Raw genomic sequence first — 16059 nt, forward strand, 5'->3', positions numbered from 1 at the left:
CTAAAGATTAATATTCTAACTGGTAAGTCTTTTCCAACTTTTTTGTTTTTTAGTTATAAGGAAAATTCATGATTTTTGTGTTAAGTATATTTGTGAAAAAGTAAGACAAGTGAAGTATTTAGGTATGAAAAACCTATAAAAGGTAAATTTGATAAAACCTAATTTCTACTGTAATTTTGTTACTAAAATTTTACTCTAATTTTGTCAGCTGTGTAATTTTAAAACAGTTTTATTTATTTGAATCTGCCAAAAAATGCAAAATGTATTAATTTTAATATGTTTACTGTGTCTTCTACATTTGCCACTGAACAAACCAATAGTTTATTTTTTTTAAATTCTGTTGTACTTTAATTGAAACGTAATATTTCGACTTCTAAAAAAGTTCCTTACATGTTCAACTTTGGACAAGTTTAGACATTTATGGTAAATGTTATTCTGATAAATTTCTTAATGCTGGCTTTTTCTGAAACTTGATTTCAAATAGAAGAGAAGTCAAAGTTTGTATCTCAGAACTGTTATTGCTATGTAAACTATATGTTTTCTTATTCTCAAAACAGCTAGTATGGGTATTAGCACTTTAATTAAAATAAAGTGCTAATACTCATATCAGCCATGTTGAGGATACATTTTGACTTCAAGTGGGTTTCTCTTCATCACATATATGTCTATTTTGTTGTGCATTATGCAAAACTGTTTCAAAAGGAAATGCATCAAATCTAGTATGAGCAGTTCAGCCTGATAGTTTGATATGTTAATAGGTTTATATGTATTGGTTCTATAATTGGTCTGTAATCAATGAGGAAACAATGAGATTTTTAATAATGATAATTTAAAATGTACAATTCTTTCTACACAAACATTCATGAAAATTGTATATCATTTCAAACTTGTCTTAACAGTCATACATGTATGTATTATCCATGGGTTGTATCCCTAATATAGAATGAATATTTTTTGTTGAATATTTATCTTTTAATTGAACTTCATTTCTGATTCTTATATTCTGCTCATATGAGTTGCTTACAGAGAGAAAAAGAATACTATGACTTTTAAAACATTTACAAGTTGTAAATAATACAGTACAATAGAATACTCTTATTTATAAAAGTTAGAAATACATCCAGACAACAACTTCAGCTTAAACTAATTTGTGATCCTTCAGTGTCTCCTCTGAAGAACACTGACTTCTAGCAAGAGGCCCAGATATCTATACTGATTGAAAACAAGTTTTGCATGCACTCAGTTTAAAATATAAGATCATATTTCATTGGTCAATACAATTTAGGGTTAGTTAAGAAACATTTTATTGTCATACTTTTAATATTTAAAGTATGTAACCTCTCTTACTGGTATTATTAGAATGTTTTTTTTATATCAAACATTTCAGAATCACCAGAACACTAATAGTGTGTACATGTTGAGAGAAAAAAAAATGTGCATATTTGAAAAATATCAAACTTTCATCTTTATTTTAAAACAAAGTACATGTACATAGCATGCATAATACTTAATATATTTAACATAACATTTAATGCAATATATTTTCACAAAAGACATTGGAGTAGAAAAAAAAAGGGGATTTCACAATGGGTGAACTCTGACTGGATACCCAGATATCTATAGTGAAGCACAAGTTTAATTAGCCAGGGGTCCATGAACAAAATGTCACTTAGCAGTAGTCATAAATTCTCTCCTCATTTGGTGTCATGAATAGGATAGGGGAGAGTTCATGGTTAAGTCTGCTTGTTTGGGACAAGCTGTGTTGAAAAAGGAAGTAATGAATTAGTAATGCTTGGGTGAAACTGTAAACATACTTGTTGTCCCAGATATTGTTATAGATAGTGACTTGGGATGGGTTGAAGTTTAAGTAGTTGTTTGAAAGTAATTTGTAATATTTATAAAAATCTGTTTTACTGTACTATTTAAAGTTTGTAAGTGTTGTAAAGATGCTGGAATTCTCTTGCACTCTCTTTATATGTGTAAGTGTTAGGACAAGAGAATATTTTCTCATTCCTTCCATTTTATGTGGCTAATTCTTCCAAGCCATTATAGAAAGTAAATTTCAACACTGTAGTAATGTTTCATGGATTCCTCTAGACAACTGAATGAGCAAAGGCTAGAATACTTATTTGGAATTCCCAAATCTTTGTACCAATGCCATGCAATATGGATTTTGCTTGAATGCACATACTGATCAAATTTTACTGATCTAAAGTATTTGTCTTGGTATCCTATGCAGTATCTTAACAATATAGAAATAAAATAGCAAAGAGCTAGTGTATGGTACTGGTATATGTTAGAAGAAATCAATTTAATAGAGCCCTACAAATAAACCTGGATAAAAATAGTGTTTAATGCTATGTATTAAGTTTTTTTGTCATGCCATGGCTTAAAAAAGCATAGAGAATTGTCAGTAGAGCAGAAAGTTCACATAAAAGCCTTATGTGATGCTGGTTGGACTCAGACAAACTGCTGCTTATGACTTGAAATGCTACTCAAACACTGTCAAGTACACCCCTAGATCATGAGACTGAGACAGGTAAATTTAAAAGTAGGAAAGGAAGAGGCAGAATATCTAAGCTCAATGATACTTATGTTAAGGATCTTCATAATGCAACCTTCAAGACAGAAGGAAGACTACTAGTGATCTCAAGCATGAGATAAACAACCATGTACCAAATGACAGAAAAGCATCCAGGTATACAGTATCAAAAAGACTCAATGAGAATGGAACATTTGGTCTTGTAGTTGTTAAAAAAAACCTTTCCTTTTATCTCCAAATGTTGTCAAGAGGTTAACATTTGCTAAAAAGTAAGAAAGAGGACTGTTGGTGATTGGAAGAGGGTCTTATGGACAGATGAGTCCAAGTTTGAAACATCTGCTTCAAAGTGTATGTTGTAAGTCCAATAAAAGAAAGGTGAAAGATATCTTAATGCATAGCACCTACCATGCATCATGGGGGATGCATTGTAATGGTTTGGGGGTGTTTTTCTGCTGAGGTGACAGGAAATATTTTTAAAATAGATGGAATAATAGACCAGCTTGACTACCATCAGATACTGATCCATCATAATATATCCCATGGTTTATGTGTTATTGGTAAAGGATTCTGTTACCAAGAAGGTAATGACCCCAAATACTCATCCAACCTATGCAGAATTTAATGATTTAAAAAAAAAAATTAGTTTTTATCTGAACACTGATATGGCAACTTGAAATTGTTAGTTGTTTACTTATTGTTTATATTTCTAGTATTCACATCATAGAAACATAGCAACATATTATGGTGCTTTCATCCAGAAGAGCCCACCTGGAAAAGATGATAAACTTTGGGTATGTTTATGTGTCAAATACACTTGTTTGAAGAATTAGTTCAGTTGTCAAGATTTTAAGTGGCTGTGCCATTTACAGTGTTATTATGTATGTATTATTTAGATAAATAATAATGTATATACACGTATATAAAGTACCTTGTGAGTGCAAATTTTATCACTGAATGTTTGATAAAACTAGTATTTTTTTTTCAATTTCAAGACATTAAGTCATATAATTACAGGAACTTGATGATAATATATTCTCATGGATTATTTATTTTGTAAAATGAATCTCTAGTAGTATTTTAAATAACATTGTCTCACTTGTAAGGGGTTAATGTGGTTTTAAACAGTAATTAACATTAATGCTCTATTAGAATAAGTCACTTAGTTCAAAACTAAACTTCTTGGACTTGGCATCACTAAAATGCCAAATATCAGGCTCATCTTCTTTCAAAATAATTTTATATATATACCTTAAAAATTGGCATGATATGTATGTAAGACAACTGTCTTCAGACATTTTAAGCAAAATGGTAGGTATTGTAAATATGAATATAGGTGAATTTCAGCTTTTATGTAGCTGTTTTTGTAAAAAAAACTGTACAACAGTTATACTAATAAAAGTATGTATAATTATGCTTCTTTTAGGATCGTATTTGCCTTTTTCTCAGTGCTTCTTCTTTTATGAACTCTTTCTTACAATTTCATATCATTTTAGAAATTGATAAATTTGTTCAGTGAAACCATTCGAGCACTACATCTAGCATAAATAGAAATGGTGAATACTTTTAACAAATATTGTCTTTATCAAGAAACATTTCAGGATGCTGTCCATCTTCATGACTGTGATGTCAGGTCTGAAAAACAGTAATTGTCTCAATCATCATCTGATAAGATAGGATTTACTGGTATATAGTAGTAGTTAACTAATATGTACATAGGCAGTGTTTTAACATTTCAAATTTGACTTAGAATACAATGTCAAAATTGGAATATTAATAGTGTAATCCTTAAATAGTAGAAGGTTTCAGTAATTATTCAGATAATTGTTTATAACTTGTTAATTAAAAAGCTTCATTGATATTGTAATTGACTGAATATTTTCATGTTTCAACCATCTGTTTAGCTTGTGATGGAATACTGTGGAGCTGGTTCTGTTACAGATTTAGTGAAATGTGAGTATTATAATGTTAATATCTGAAAATTCAAAAATACATATAACATCATTTTAACTTTAAAACATTTGAAGTAATGACTAGTACTTTATATAAAATGGTTTTGTTATTTGATTTTAAATGTTAACACTGTTGAAACATTTTTTGTTTGAGAAAATCTGTTTACAACACTTGTTCCACTGATATTTTGCTTCCTTTATTAAATTAGTTAATGTTTTTTACCCATTTGTATGTCAGACTCTAATCGAAATTAACAATATTACTTGTTTAAGGTAACTTTAGGTACTTTTGGTTCTCATGTAATTATGAATTTTGGAAAACTGTTATGTTGTCTGAAGTTGTGTATTCACTTAGTTTTTGTCTTATTGTCAGCTCTTATAACATTGAACTGACCAGTGGAAATGACTTATGATAATGAGAACTTCTGCATCAAACAGTCACACTGTATTGACTGTTTATTTATGTAATCAATTGGTACAATTTTTTATAAATTAGATTTATTTTATGAAATAACTATATTAATAGTCAAACATTTATATCAGTTATACCTTTTAACTTAACAATTAGTTGTTTTTTTCTTTTAAATTCCATGCTTCTGTACCATTCTAAGATCTTGTTATCTGTGTATCTCTATGTTTTAATGAAAGTGTTCTTATAAGAGCTTTGTTATTATTACTACTTTTTGTGGTTCTGTTTTTAGGAATCAGCTATGGTAATTTCATTGCTTGTAAGAATTTTTTAAATTAGCATTTTCTTGTGACTTTTTTTTAGCATTTAGTATTTTGAATTAATCTGAAAACGTATTGATTGTCTGATTCTGTGAGATTATTAGTCAGTTTCACTGCCCTCTATTGTCACAAAGATTCAACACACCAGAAGCCTTCCAACTCCTGCTTCTTTCTGCATTTCTATACATAAATGATCATGCAGCAGCTCTCCACAAATAGGAATTCTTCACCTTTCCTATTATAACTGGCATCCTATTCCCACCTGCACTTGTTAATCACTTCATGATTGGCAGTAGTACTGTACAGACATGCTGGTGTTTGCTCATGGATTTGGTGATATTTTCCATTGTTCAGATGACTTTTTTTTCACCGTTTCTTTAAATTTTGTACTTCAGAAGTGTGACAACTTGCTGTTCTTTGCTTTTTTTCAAACTTATCTTCCTCTTTCAGGGGATTTTTTGCTAATATATTGGGGATCCTATTCTGTGGCTAGTGATGCCTGACCAGTTATACTTTGTTTTTTGGAAAATCCACACTATCCATCCTGTAACTATGGTCAATGTCTGTTATGTTGTAGCCCTTCCTACTGAGGGCTTGATGTACAATTTCAGATACCACTGTGTGTTAGTTGTGTGTCTCAGTTTTTTTTCTATCTGTGGCCAAACTATTATGTTGCAGGTTTGGGTTGTGCACTGCTAGTAGTTCTCTCTAGTGGTCTTTTGCTTCATGAATATGTTTGTCCCAGATCATACTCTCATGGACTAGCATGTGTAAATAAAGGAGACAGATATTGCTTTTCATCTCTGCCCCATGGCATTGATACTCTTCTTACTGTAGACCTGATGTACAAATCAATTGATACTAGGTCAGTGTCATCTTGCAGGTGCTGCTGGAGTATTGCACTTCCTACTGCAAACCTGATGTACAATTCCAGATGTCATTGGGTTTTTGTTGTGGCACTATGCCATGTTTGTCTCCATGTATATTCGACTAATTGTTTTTTCCTATCATATTGTTTTCTACCATCTTCAAGATTTACATTCTTGGTAGGTTTGGTTTGGGCAAGAGATTGCTTAGTCACAGTTAATATCGTGTAACTGGTGCAACACCCTTTCTATTGTGGACCTGATGTACAATTCCAGATGCCACCAGTCTTTGGTTGAAGAACTCTACTATGCTACACATAAATATAATTGCAGTATGCCTCTCGGGCTAAGACATTCCTCCTTTCTACCATCTACTGGATGTACATTCCATTGTGGGTCAGTGTTGGTTAGAGATGATCCAGCTCAGTAAGTCTTTTCATTTGTGCTGGCTAGTTATCCCTCTTCCTACCACTGACTGGATGACAAATTTCCACTACTGCTAGCTTTTAGACTACAGATGTACCCCAGGTTTGCAGTCCCTATTTTTACCATCTACTGGATATTGGTTCCCAATGGATCTGGTGTTGTTTGTAACTGGATGCAGCACCTGTTTTCCCACTTGTGTACAGCCACATATTCTTTTCCTACTATGAACTGAAATATTATGCCCATAGCCATCAGGTTTTAGACTGGAGATGTCATCCTTTCATGGGTATCCACCTTCTTACCATCTGCTGGATGCTAGTTCCTGGCAGATGTGGTGTTGGTAATGTGTGCAAGTGAAGACAGATTTTGGCATGGAAACTTGTATTCCCAACTAATTTTTATTTTGAGGTGAAGAGGTTAGTGATCCTGTACCTACTGCAGATCTGATGTACCATTCCACATTATGCCTGGTGTTGAATGAGGGCAAACTACCACTATGATAGATATTTACACCTCATATATTTCCTATCTATCCTCGCCACTTCTGATGATATATGGTGTTCATCTTTTGAAATTCTTAAATTGAGTAATGAATACAAGTGTAAAGAGGATGCTGGTTATGATATGAGTCATGTGGTGCTCCTATTGGTGGAGAGCTGCTACATGATTACTTACATGTGGATATATGAAAGAGGGGGGTTGAAGGGTAATGGCATGCATTGAAAATTTGTGCTGATAGAGAGCAGTCAGAAAATGCAAACTTCAGATATAGTTTTAATGATAGGCAGTTGTTATTAGTTTCAAAACATACTTGCCTTCATTGCCAACACAGTTATTTTTCAATCCACAGTGTTTCCACTGTTTGACCATCTAAGCATTGAATGCATTGCTTCAGTCTTTTGCAAAATTCTCCACCAACCTCAATTCTACACTATTGCCCACTTTCGCTATAATTACTACAGGTTGCAACAGACTCTGTCAAAATTGGGTGTTCCATAAGACCATCAATGTGCCTACTTGAGAGTGTTCTCACATTATCTTGGACCTCCAGTCATTGATTATGATAAGTGAAGCTAAAAGAGATACTGCCTATTCCTGTCAATCTTCAGATCAAATAAATTGTGGTCGGTTTGCTTTCTAGAATCCTAGGGAACTTCATTCACCTATTGAGCAGTTTCTAAAACACTGTTCCTCAGGGTTTCCCAGTGCATATTAACCTGAGACTACTATTGAAACTCAAGAGTCTGTTTCCAGTTGCTAGGTTGGTGTGCAGAGACTTTTCCTCCAGAGCATTTGAATATGTTCCTCTACTCTTGGGAGAAGAGGGCAAAGTTGTGGGTGCTTCTCTTGGGGTTTTTGGATGTTCTTCCCAGATGTTGGTAGAAGTGGCACCAGCCTCTGTGGGAGCCTTCTCATAATTTCAGTTCAGATTTTACACTACACTTTTCAGTTCGAGGTATGGATGGCCCTTCTCTTTGATCACTGTCTGTTTGTACATTGTTCATGAAAGGGAATCCACTATCTCATCATAATTCCGAACACAAAGGGATTTCATCCTACTTCCTTGATTGAACACAGGTTTCACATCCTCTCTATAAGGAATATTCCTTGCTCACTTGGTTAGAAGTGAGGAAGAATGTTCATAATTCCAAACTTGATGAGTTCTGAGCCTTGGGTGTTTCTTTTTGAACTTTTTCAGGTGAAAGAGAAAGTTTGTCCACTTTGTCTTGCTTACTGTTTCATCATAATTCTAGTGGTTCTAAAAGCGTTATTCTATGGCTACAGACTGAGATTCAATCAAAGGATATGTGTAACATTGTGCTCCAGTGGTCTTAGCCACCAACATGGGATGTTGATACCACACTCCATTAGTTCTATCCCGTATTGTGGAATCTTGACTATCTGATTGGGCTGGCCTATACTGACAGTTACACATTTTATTCCACCTTTGATACAGGAACTAAGTTCCAGGTATGGACCATATATGTTTTGGATGTAGTGTGGTTCCTCCACACTTGCACCATCTTTATATGGGTACAGCATGTGTATAGATCATGCCTGCACCTTCTCATTGTGGAATTCTATCTGTATTGACAACAGAGATAAATATGTTTTGGAAGTTAATATTTTCCTACATTGAATATGTATTCCCAATAATACTTGCCATCCGTGACACTCTCCCACACTTCCCCACCAAAAGCCAGTTTATGACTTGAAAAAGTGATTATCTGAATGAGGTGCTCACATACAGTACCTACGTAGAGGTTGCATTGAAGTTTGTGGAAAGGTTTGCAATTTAAAATTTGCCAAGAGCATTCAAGTGGGACATTAAAAAAACAAACTGGAACAAACATTTCCAGTGCTTAAAAAATTGTCATTAATTATAAATTTTAAGAGATATTTTATTTGCTAATCTATTTAGAGCATTTTAAACCTTTTTATATTAAAGTATAGAGAACTACAAGTATGTAAGAGAGATTTGTGATATTTATTGGTTATATATTTCATTCCAAATTTAGGAGATAAAAAAACAAATACTGTGAATGCAGCATGATAGACTGCATTCCTTTGAGTCTTATGTTAATATGTATTTATTGAGTGTATTAAATTAGAATTATAAGGCAAAGTCAGTGTTAAAATCATAAGAAATTAATTACTTAACTGTGAAATTCTTTCTATATTCCTAATTTTGAAGAAAGCAGATACTAATGACAGTAGAATTAACTTAAATGTTTTGGAATTCTTTGCTTTCTTGTACATTCTAGAAATTTATTTGCCAATCCACTAATATTTAAATGTTGATACTCAAAAATAGCTGAAAGTGGGTTATACATAAAGTAAAAAAATTAAAAGAAAAATAAGTACTTTGGTGGGTTAAATTTCAATTATCTGTTTTTTGTTGGGTTTTTTTTACTAGAATCTTAGTTTTTAGATGTTTCTTGTACTGTAGGTTTATTTTAACCATTTTACTGTGGCTAGGATCTATATATCCAAGTGCTTCCACTCTTCTCTCTCGTTGTGACTGGGACAAATGTTTCTTGTTGTCATTCAAAACTGTTGATCATGATATGTGGGTGTGAAATGAATTGGAAAGTATTTATTGGCATTCCACCTAATGTCGATGTATAGTTTCCCCCAGTGTTTTCCACTCAGCCCTTCATTAACCAACAAAATGCCTAAGCAGAATGTACAACAACTGCATGCCAACTATGATTGCATCACTAGAGTGATGAGCAGTAACCCTAATTACTAAGTAAATGTACCTGGCATGCTTAAATCAGATAGCTTAAGAGACAGTGAAAGTGAGTCAAGTGGGGTACAAGTGCATGACATCGAAGAGGCAATGAGACAAGAGGATGTTAGCTCTGCATCTAGTGATGATAGATTTTAGAAGAGGAAATAATTTTTAATTTTGAAAAAATATGAGAAACACTGATACCAATAAAATTATTTTGAAAAAGTATAAAACCTAAATTATCTTTAAATATTTCATAAAATATCAAAAACGTTTTTTTACCATTTTTAACACTTATTTGCTTTCTAGCTGTGAAGGATATTTAAAACATAGTTGTGGGTTATTTTTAGGAGTTGTGATATAGAAGGATATAAGAAATACAGTGAAGCTCAAGTATAAGTTCTTTTGTTATGAGTGGTAATACATGCTGTAAAAAATTATATCATGTCTGACATGAAATTCATGTATATATAATATAAATGAACTTGATTGAACTCTTCTCAGAAATACTAGTTGGTTAATAGTTAAAGAAGTACATGTTAGTGTTTTTAAAAGTGATATAGGAAAGTTGATATTTGAAGTTCTTTTTGTTATTGGTTGAGCTGTGCTTTTGTTTTGTTAGCTACCAAAGGACAATCTTTAAAAGAAGAATGGATTGCATACATATGCAGGGAAATTCTTCGAGTAAGTTTTTTTTTCCTTTGTTAGCGAGAGAACTAGTTTGCATCAAAATGTGGAATAAAAATCTTAAAGCTTTGAAACTTGTCGAATATAATTTTAAAATTTACATAAGCATGTATTAATTAGGTAGTTTAGTTACTGGCATATTCTTGATTTGTAACCAATTGTGTAATGCATTACAAACTGTCGTGCTATTCTTGAGAATTATTTTATAAACCCATTGTAAGATGGGAAAAACCATTTATATATTGGAAAATATGAAAACAAAATTACTCTCACTTCTGAAATATTTCACTATATGTGACTGCAGTATTTCCATTCTATTAGGTATTTCTGTTTATAAGTAATATAAGTTATTGAGTATGATAACGTAAAAAATTACAAAACAGACTGTTTCAGTCAACACAAGTGGTAAATTAATTGATTTTTTGTTAATTTTATCTGTAAAATATGCATTTAGTTCTGCTGTATAGACAATCAGTTGAAAGTAGTTGTTAAAATGTTTTTTATGTAAAGTACCTTAAGCTATTCACAAAGAGAATGCAGACTTTGAACAAAAAATGTTAACAAAAAAGAATTTTGTATTTAGAAATTTAATTCTGAATGCTTTTCATGGATGGTGTCAGAAGTGTTCATTGGAAGTCAAAATGTTGAGTAAAGTTACATGGCTTGATGAAAGAACATGCCATTTTTAGTAGAAATTTTAGACAATATCTCAAATTTCTGATTTAATGTCTGAAAATATTTGGATTGTTTAGGATATATAAAGATCTGGTTGTAAATATGACTATTAGTAAAATAAAATGAAAATAAAATTTCTTGACTCAACTGGTATTTAACCTTTTCTGTATGGGTCAAAGTCATGTCATGTTTGTTGACTCGCATTCAAATTTTATTGAACTTTTATTCCATGAATTTTTGTCATCAAGTTTGGTATCACACTGTATATTATAATTCAAAATGTTTATATTATACATTATTTAATTTCCTAACTTAGAAATAAATATTAAAAAAAAACACACCTAAACATCAATTTTTGTCCACCAAGTGGTATGTTGAATGCAACAATTGTTCAGAATGGGTGTTCGTGATGTCAAAATACAAAGTCTGTAGTTTTGTACAAGTTAAAAACTCTGATTATCAAAATTTAGAAGCTAAAATGTAAAGTAAGAACCTCCTATCTTTTCACTTTGCACTCATACTAATCAAATGCAGTGGCCCGACTTGTCTCTTTCCATTTTTGGAAACGAGCCTTTATATATATATACTTCTATATATGATGTGAATAACCAATCAAAAGTGGTCTTCTCAGATATTTTATAACAATACTGATTCTTTCTTTGAAGACAAACCCTTGTGCTGGTAAGTAATGTTTAGCCTGTTAGAAATTTCACATTTTTCAGACCAAAATATAGGTTAGTTACTAAAGTTGATAATTTATAATTAAATTCTTTGGTGTTGATATGATAATTTATGATTTTTTGGTTATTCAAATGTATATTAAAAAAAAAACCTATATACTGATGTTCATTTTGTTTCACATCTTCCATATGAAAAATTTTTTAAAGCTTAGCAAGTTATGCTAAGCAGCAACTGAGTACAAAGGTAACTAGAAAAGAAATGTTTGTTTCAGTTTTTTATTTACTTTTCTATAAGTTTAAAAGCATATTTGTAAATACTAATAACTTATATCATGTATTACTGAAATGTGACTGTATTTTACAAAATACTAGGCCACTAAAACACAACCAGTACAGGTCACTTTGTATAAGCCAATTAAATACTCTCGTATATATGGTAACATGAGTGTACGTGCACCATGTCGTTATAACTTCAGTGATGTTAGCCAGCCAGCATTAGCTGAAAATTCAGTATAATAAAAATGTGTTGATGTATAATGTTATGAGCATTTAAGCTATTTAAAATAAATATTTGTGTTCTCAAGTTGTAGTTTGTAGTCATTCTAGAATGAAAAAAAAAGTTATTTATTTCCCAATTTTTTATGGTTTCAAGTTTAGTCAAATCTGCTGAACACGTACAGAGATTTGAATTCAATAAATAAAATAACAGATAAAATATAAAGTGTATTTTTAAAAAATATTTGATAAAGATTTCACATGTGAAATTTGAAAATTACTCTGCACATTGGGTATTTCAAAATTTAAAAGAAAATCTTTGACTAAAAAAAATTGATACTTAATTCAAAAACCTGGTATTTTGTGTTTGAAAGTCTTGTAATGTTTGCTGTTAATATGCAGAATTTTAAAGATGTTTACATTACCAAATATCATAATGCAATTACTTTCATAGATTCTTTCATGTTTACAAGGTAGATTGATTCCACCCAACCCAAATGAAAAGGTTAAATGCTAAACTTCCACGGGATAATTAAGCATCATAACCACTTAGCCAGTTTGACAATGTTAACAACTTTAAAATACCTAAACTTAAGTGTTATGGAATTTGGGTGTTTTTTTAACATTAAAGAACTTACTCTAAACATAAAAGAGGAATGGAAAAAACATTGGACTTGACTGGAATTTAAACTGTAAATATATGCCATAAACTATTTAATAATTTTGTTGGTTAATGAAAGGTAATTGTTACACCAATAAGCTTAAAAATATGATAGGCCAAATACTGATGTCTCATGATGAGTATCTTGCCAACTTGCAAAAAGGGTTTTCACCACAATGAAAGTTGTATAAATTTCTAGTTACTTAGAAATAAATTTCATTTGAAAACCTACCAACAGAAAATACAAGAAAATGTATTTTCTTTTATAAGATTTATAATGCAACAAACAATCGGAATGTAATAAGCACCCAAATACAACCAATAGCCACAAAAAGTCTTGCTGTAACAGAGGCTTAAACACTCTTGGGTGTTGGATATTTCCAACTAAATATTTTTTAGATGAAACACGAAAATAATCATTTATCAATAAAGGAAAATTAAGAGAAATTCCCAACTTATTGGGATTTAAATATAATCATATGATTTTGTTTGTTTTTTTGAAATGTAGACAACTCTACAAACTTTAAGAATGTAAGTAATAGTCACAAGACTTAAGACCAAACACTGAATCAGTTTGATTGTAGCCAACAAAGAGAGTATTATGAACAGGGAATGGAATAGAACAACGTAAGAGATCTTATGGACATAGAATGACTTTTATTACTTTGTTTATGTAGATTGATAATCAAAAACTCCTGTTTTATTTTATTATCTACTGTGAAGAAAATGAATGTCATATGTGTTTAGATTTACTAAAGCATACTGAATTTCCAGTTTTATCTCACAACTATGAATTTTGTTTCCTAGTATTTATTTTTGCTAAATCACACATCTTTAACAAAGTGTTGTCACTCAATCTATACTCTTCAAAAAAAGAAACGCAAAAGGGATATTTTTGTTATTTTAAAGAGAAATATATGTAATAACGTTACAAGCTCAGAGTATGTGATGTTACACGTGTTAAGGCACTGATTGTCAGACCAAAATGACAATAAAAGTAGTGCACTTTGAAAGCGGAGGAAAACATCGGATTTCTCGCCAAAACACATGCGTGTCCAATAAATTTTTTGTTTGAGAGATCTGCATGTTCTGCAAGTGCAACATGTGCAAAATCCCTATAAAAAGTGACAGTTTGTCGGTTTCCATAGCTCAGTGTTAAGCAGACTCTACCTCAGCTTGTAGCAGCTTTGCAGGCTGAGTGGACAGCCATTCCATAGGATGTGATTCATCATCTCATCGCTTCCATGGGCAGGAGATGCCAAGCAGTTATTGATGCTCACAGGGGGGCATACTCATTATTGACGTTGAGTGACGTTAAACTTCACCTAGTGAGCGTGGACTTCGCTTTTGCAGACTTTGGATGTTCAGCAGTGAATGTGCAAAGTTTCACACATGTCATACAGAACTACCTGGAATAAATTTGTTAACACTTTGTCTCGTATTTTGCCTTTTTCATTTTTTTTTTTTTTGAAAAGTACAGTTACTATAAATTTTAATTTTTTAAAATAAACATGTTTGACTATAAGATAAATTTCCATTATATAAAATTACATCTTTCATTTCTTACATGTTTTAATGTAACTGTTGGAAATCATTTCTGTTTTAAATAATAATGTGAAGTGAATTTGTGAATGTTACTGATATTTGATCAATATAATTCTGTTGTTTTTTTTTTTCTTTCCAGGGTCTCAGTCATCTTCATGCTTGCAAAATTATTCATAGAGATATCAAAGGCCAAAATGTATTATTGACAGACAATGCAGAGGTCAAACTAGGTAAGAAATTACATCATTGTTTCAGTGTTAACAACTAGAAAGAAAGGACAATTGAAAATGAAAAGTAAGATTCAGCATTTAAGAAATATATAACATTTAAAAAAAATCTTTAAGGATATTACGTAATTTTTACTTTATAAATACAGACATTGATTAAAAAGGTATAACAAGGAATACTTCATTTTACTAATGTTTTGGTAATATCTGATGGTGTATTAATATTTACTGCTCTGAAGAGTTTACATTTAAGTGCATGATGTGTGGTGTATGTTTGTGTCCATATACTGACAGACAATGGTTTGAAATATGGCACTTAACACCCTTATTAGAGTTGTGTGATGAATTTGAATGTATTCTTCATATATATAACCTTAATATAAGAAACCATAAAATGTTTTTAGCAATTCACAATACAGTTACAAAATAATTTTTTCCCATATTACAGTGTTATTAAATTTTTGTTAGTGCTTGTAAAGAGATTTTTGTGTTGTCAGTTTAAAGCACAGACTTTAGGTATACAAGGTGTTTATGAAACATTTATTACAAGAAGGGTCTAGAAGTGTGTTACTTTGACACAAAACAGAAGAAGAAAGAGAGACTTGAGCACTCATAATGTGTGTGTCAAAGAATGTATATTGTGTGAAATTTGGCCATGATCTTTGTGTGTGTGTGTATTCCTTCACATATTCCTGTATTATATGTTGGCTAACTATACAATGTGATGTTGTAGTTACATAATTTATTCAGTTGCAAGTTATTTTCATTTATTTAGTATAAATTCTTTAATTTTATAGCTTATTTGGTTTAAAAAAATCAGCTTTTTGAGTTTATCGAGGATTCAATTTTATTTTATTTAGCTGTGTGTTATTATGAGTAAAATGCATTTGCTTTTGTGTCAATGAGTCTAATCTTGTTTTGCTATCAATTCAGTCAAGTCCTAAGTTTTCTTTTTATGTTGGTGATTAAAACATTAAATTTAATGTTTTGAGATCAGTCTCTCTCAAGTTTTAAAATAGTTAATACCAACAACTATTTAATAAAAATGCCATATTTGAACTATAGTATAGCAGCATTACAAAACATACTTACCATTTACTGACACTATAGCTATTTCTTGATCTCCAGGATTTCCACCCTTTGCCTGTCTCAGGATTGAGAATGCTTGCTCCAGTCTTTTATACCCCACTTGCAACTTTCTCCATCTTCAATGCACTATCTATTTACATACTGTATATAAGCACCTCATTCCAGTAACCTAATAACTTTTTCTCAACAAAGCATTTGACATAGATTTCTATTAACAGGAGTGGTGTGATTATTTATGTTGGAATTTCTAGTT

The 16059-nt window shown here is 31.4% G+C and overlaps 1 protein-coding gene across 4 annotated transcripts in view; it reads left to right on the plus strand.

Moving 5' to 3' along the window:
- The window catches only part of LOC143238476 (serine/threonine-protein kinase mig-15-like), a 145969-nt gene that overhangs the window by 64765 nt on the left and 65145 nt on the right, over positions 1-16059 (plus strand). For all 4 annotated transcript variants that reach the window (XM_076478744.1, XM_076478746.1, XM_076478745.1 and 1 more), the window contains 4 exons: positions 3253-3333; positions 4444-4492; positions 10370-10431; positions 14630-14720. In XM_076478744.1, the coding sequence (XP_076334859.1) occupies positions 3253-3333; positions 4444-4492; positions 10370-10431; positions 14630-14720 (283 nt within the window). The remainder of the gene's footprint in view (positions 1-3252; positions 3334-4443; positions 4493-10369; positions 10432-14629; positions 14721-16059) is intronic.

The sequence above is a fragment of the Tachypleus tridentatus genome, chromosome 13, assembly GCF_004210375.1.
Source record: "Tachypleus tridentatus isolate NWPU-2018 chromosome 13, ASM421037v1, whole genome shotgun sequence".
Lineage (NCBI taxonomy): Eukaryota > Metazoa > Arthropoda > Merostomata > Xiphosura > Limulidae > Tachypleus > Tachypleus tridentatus.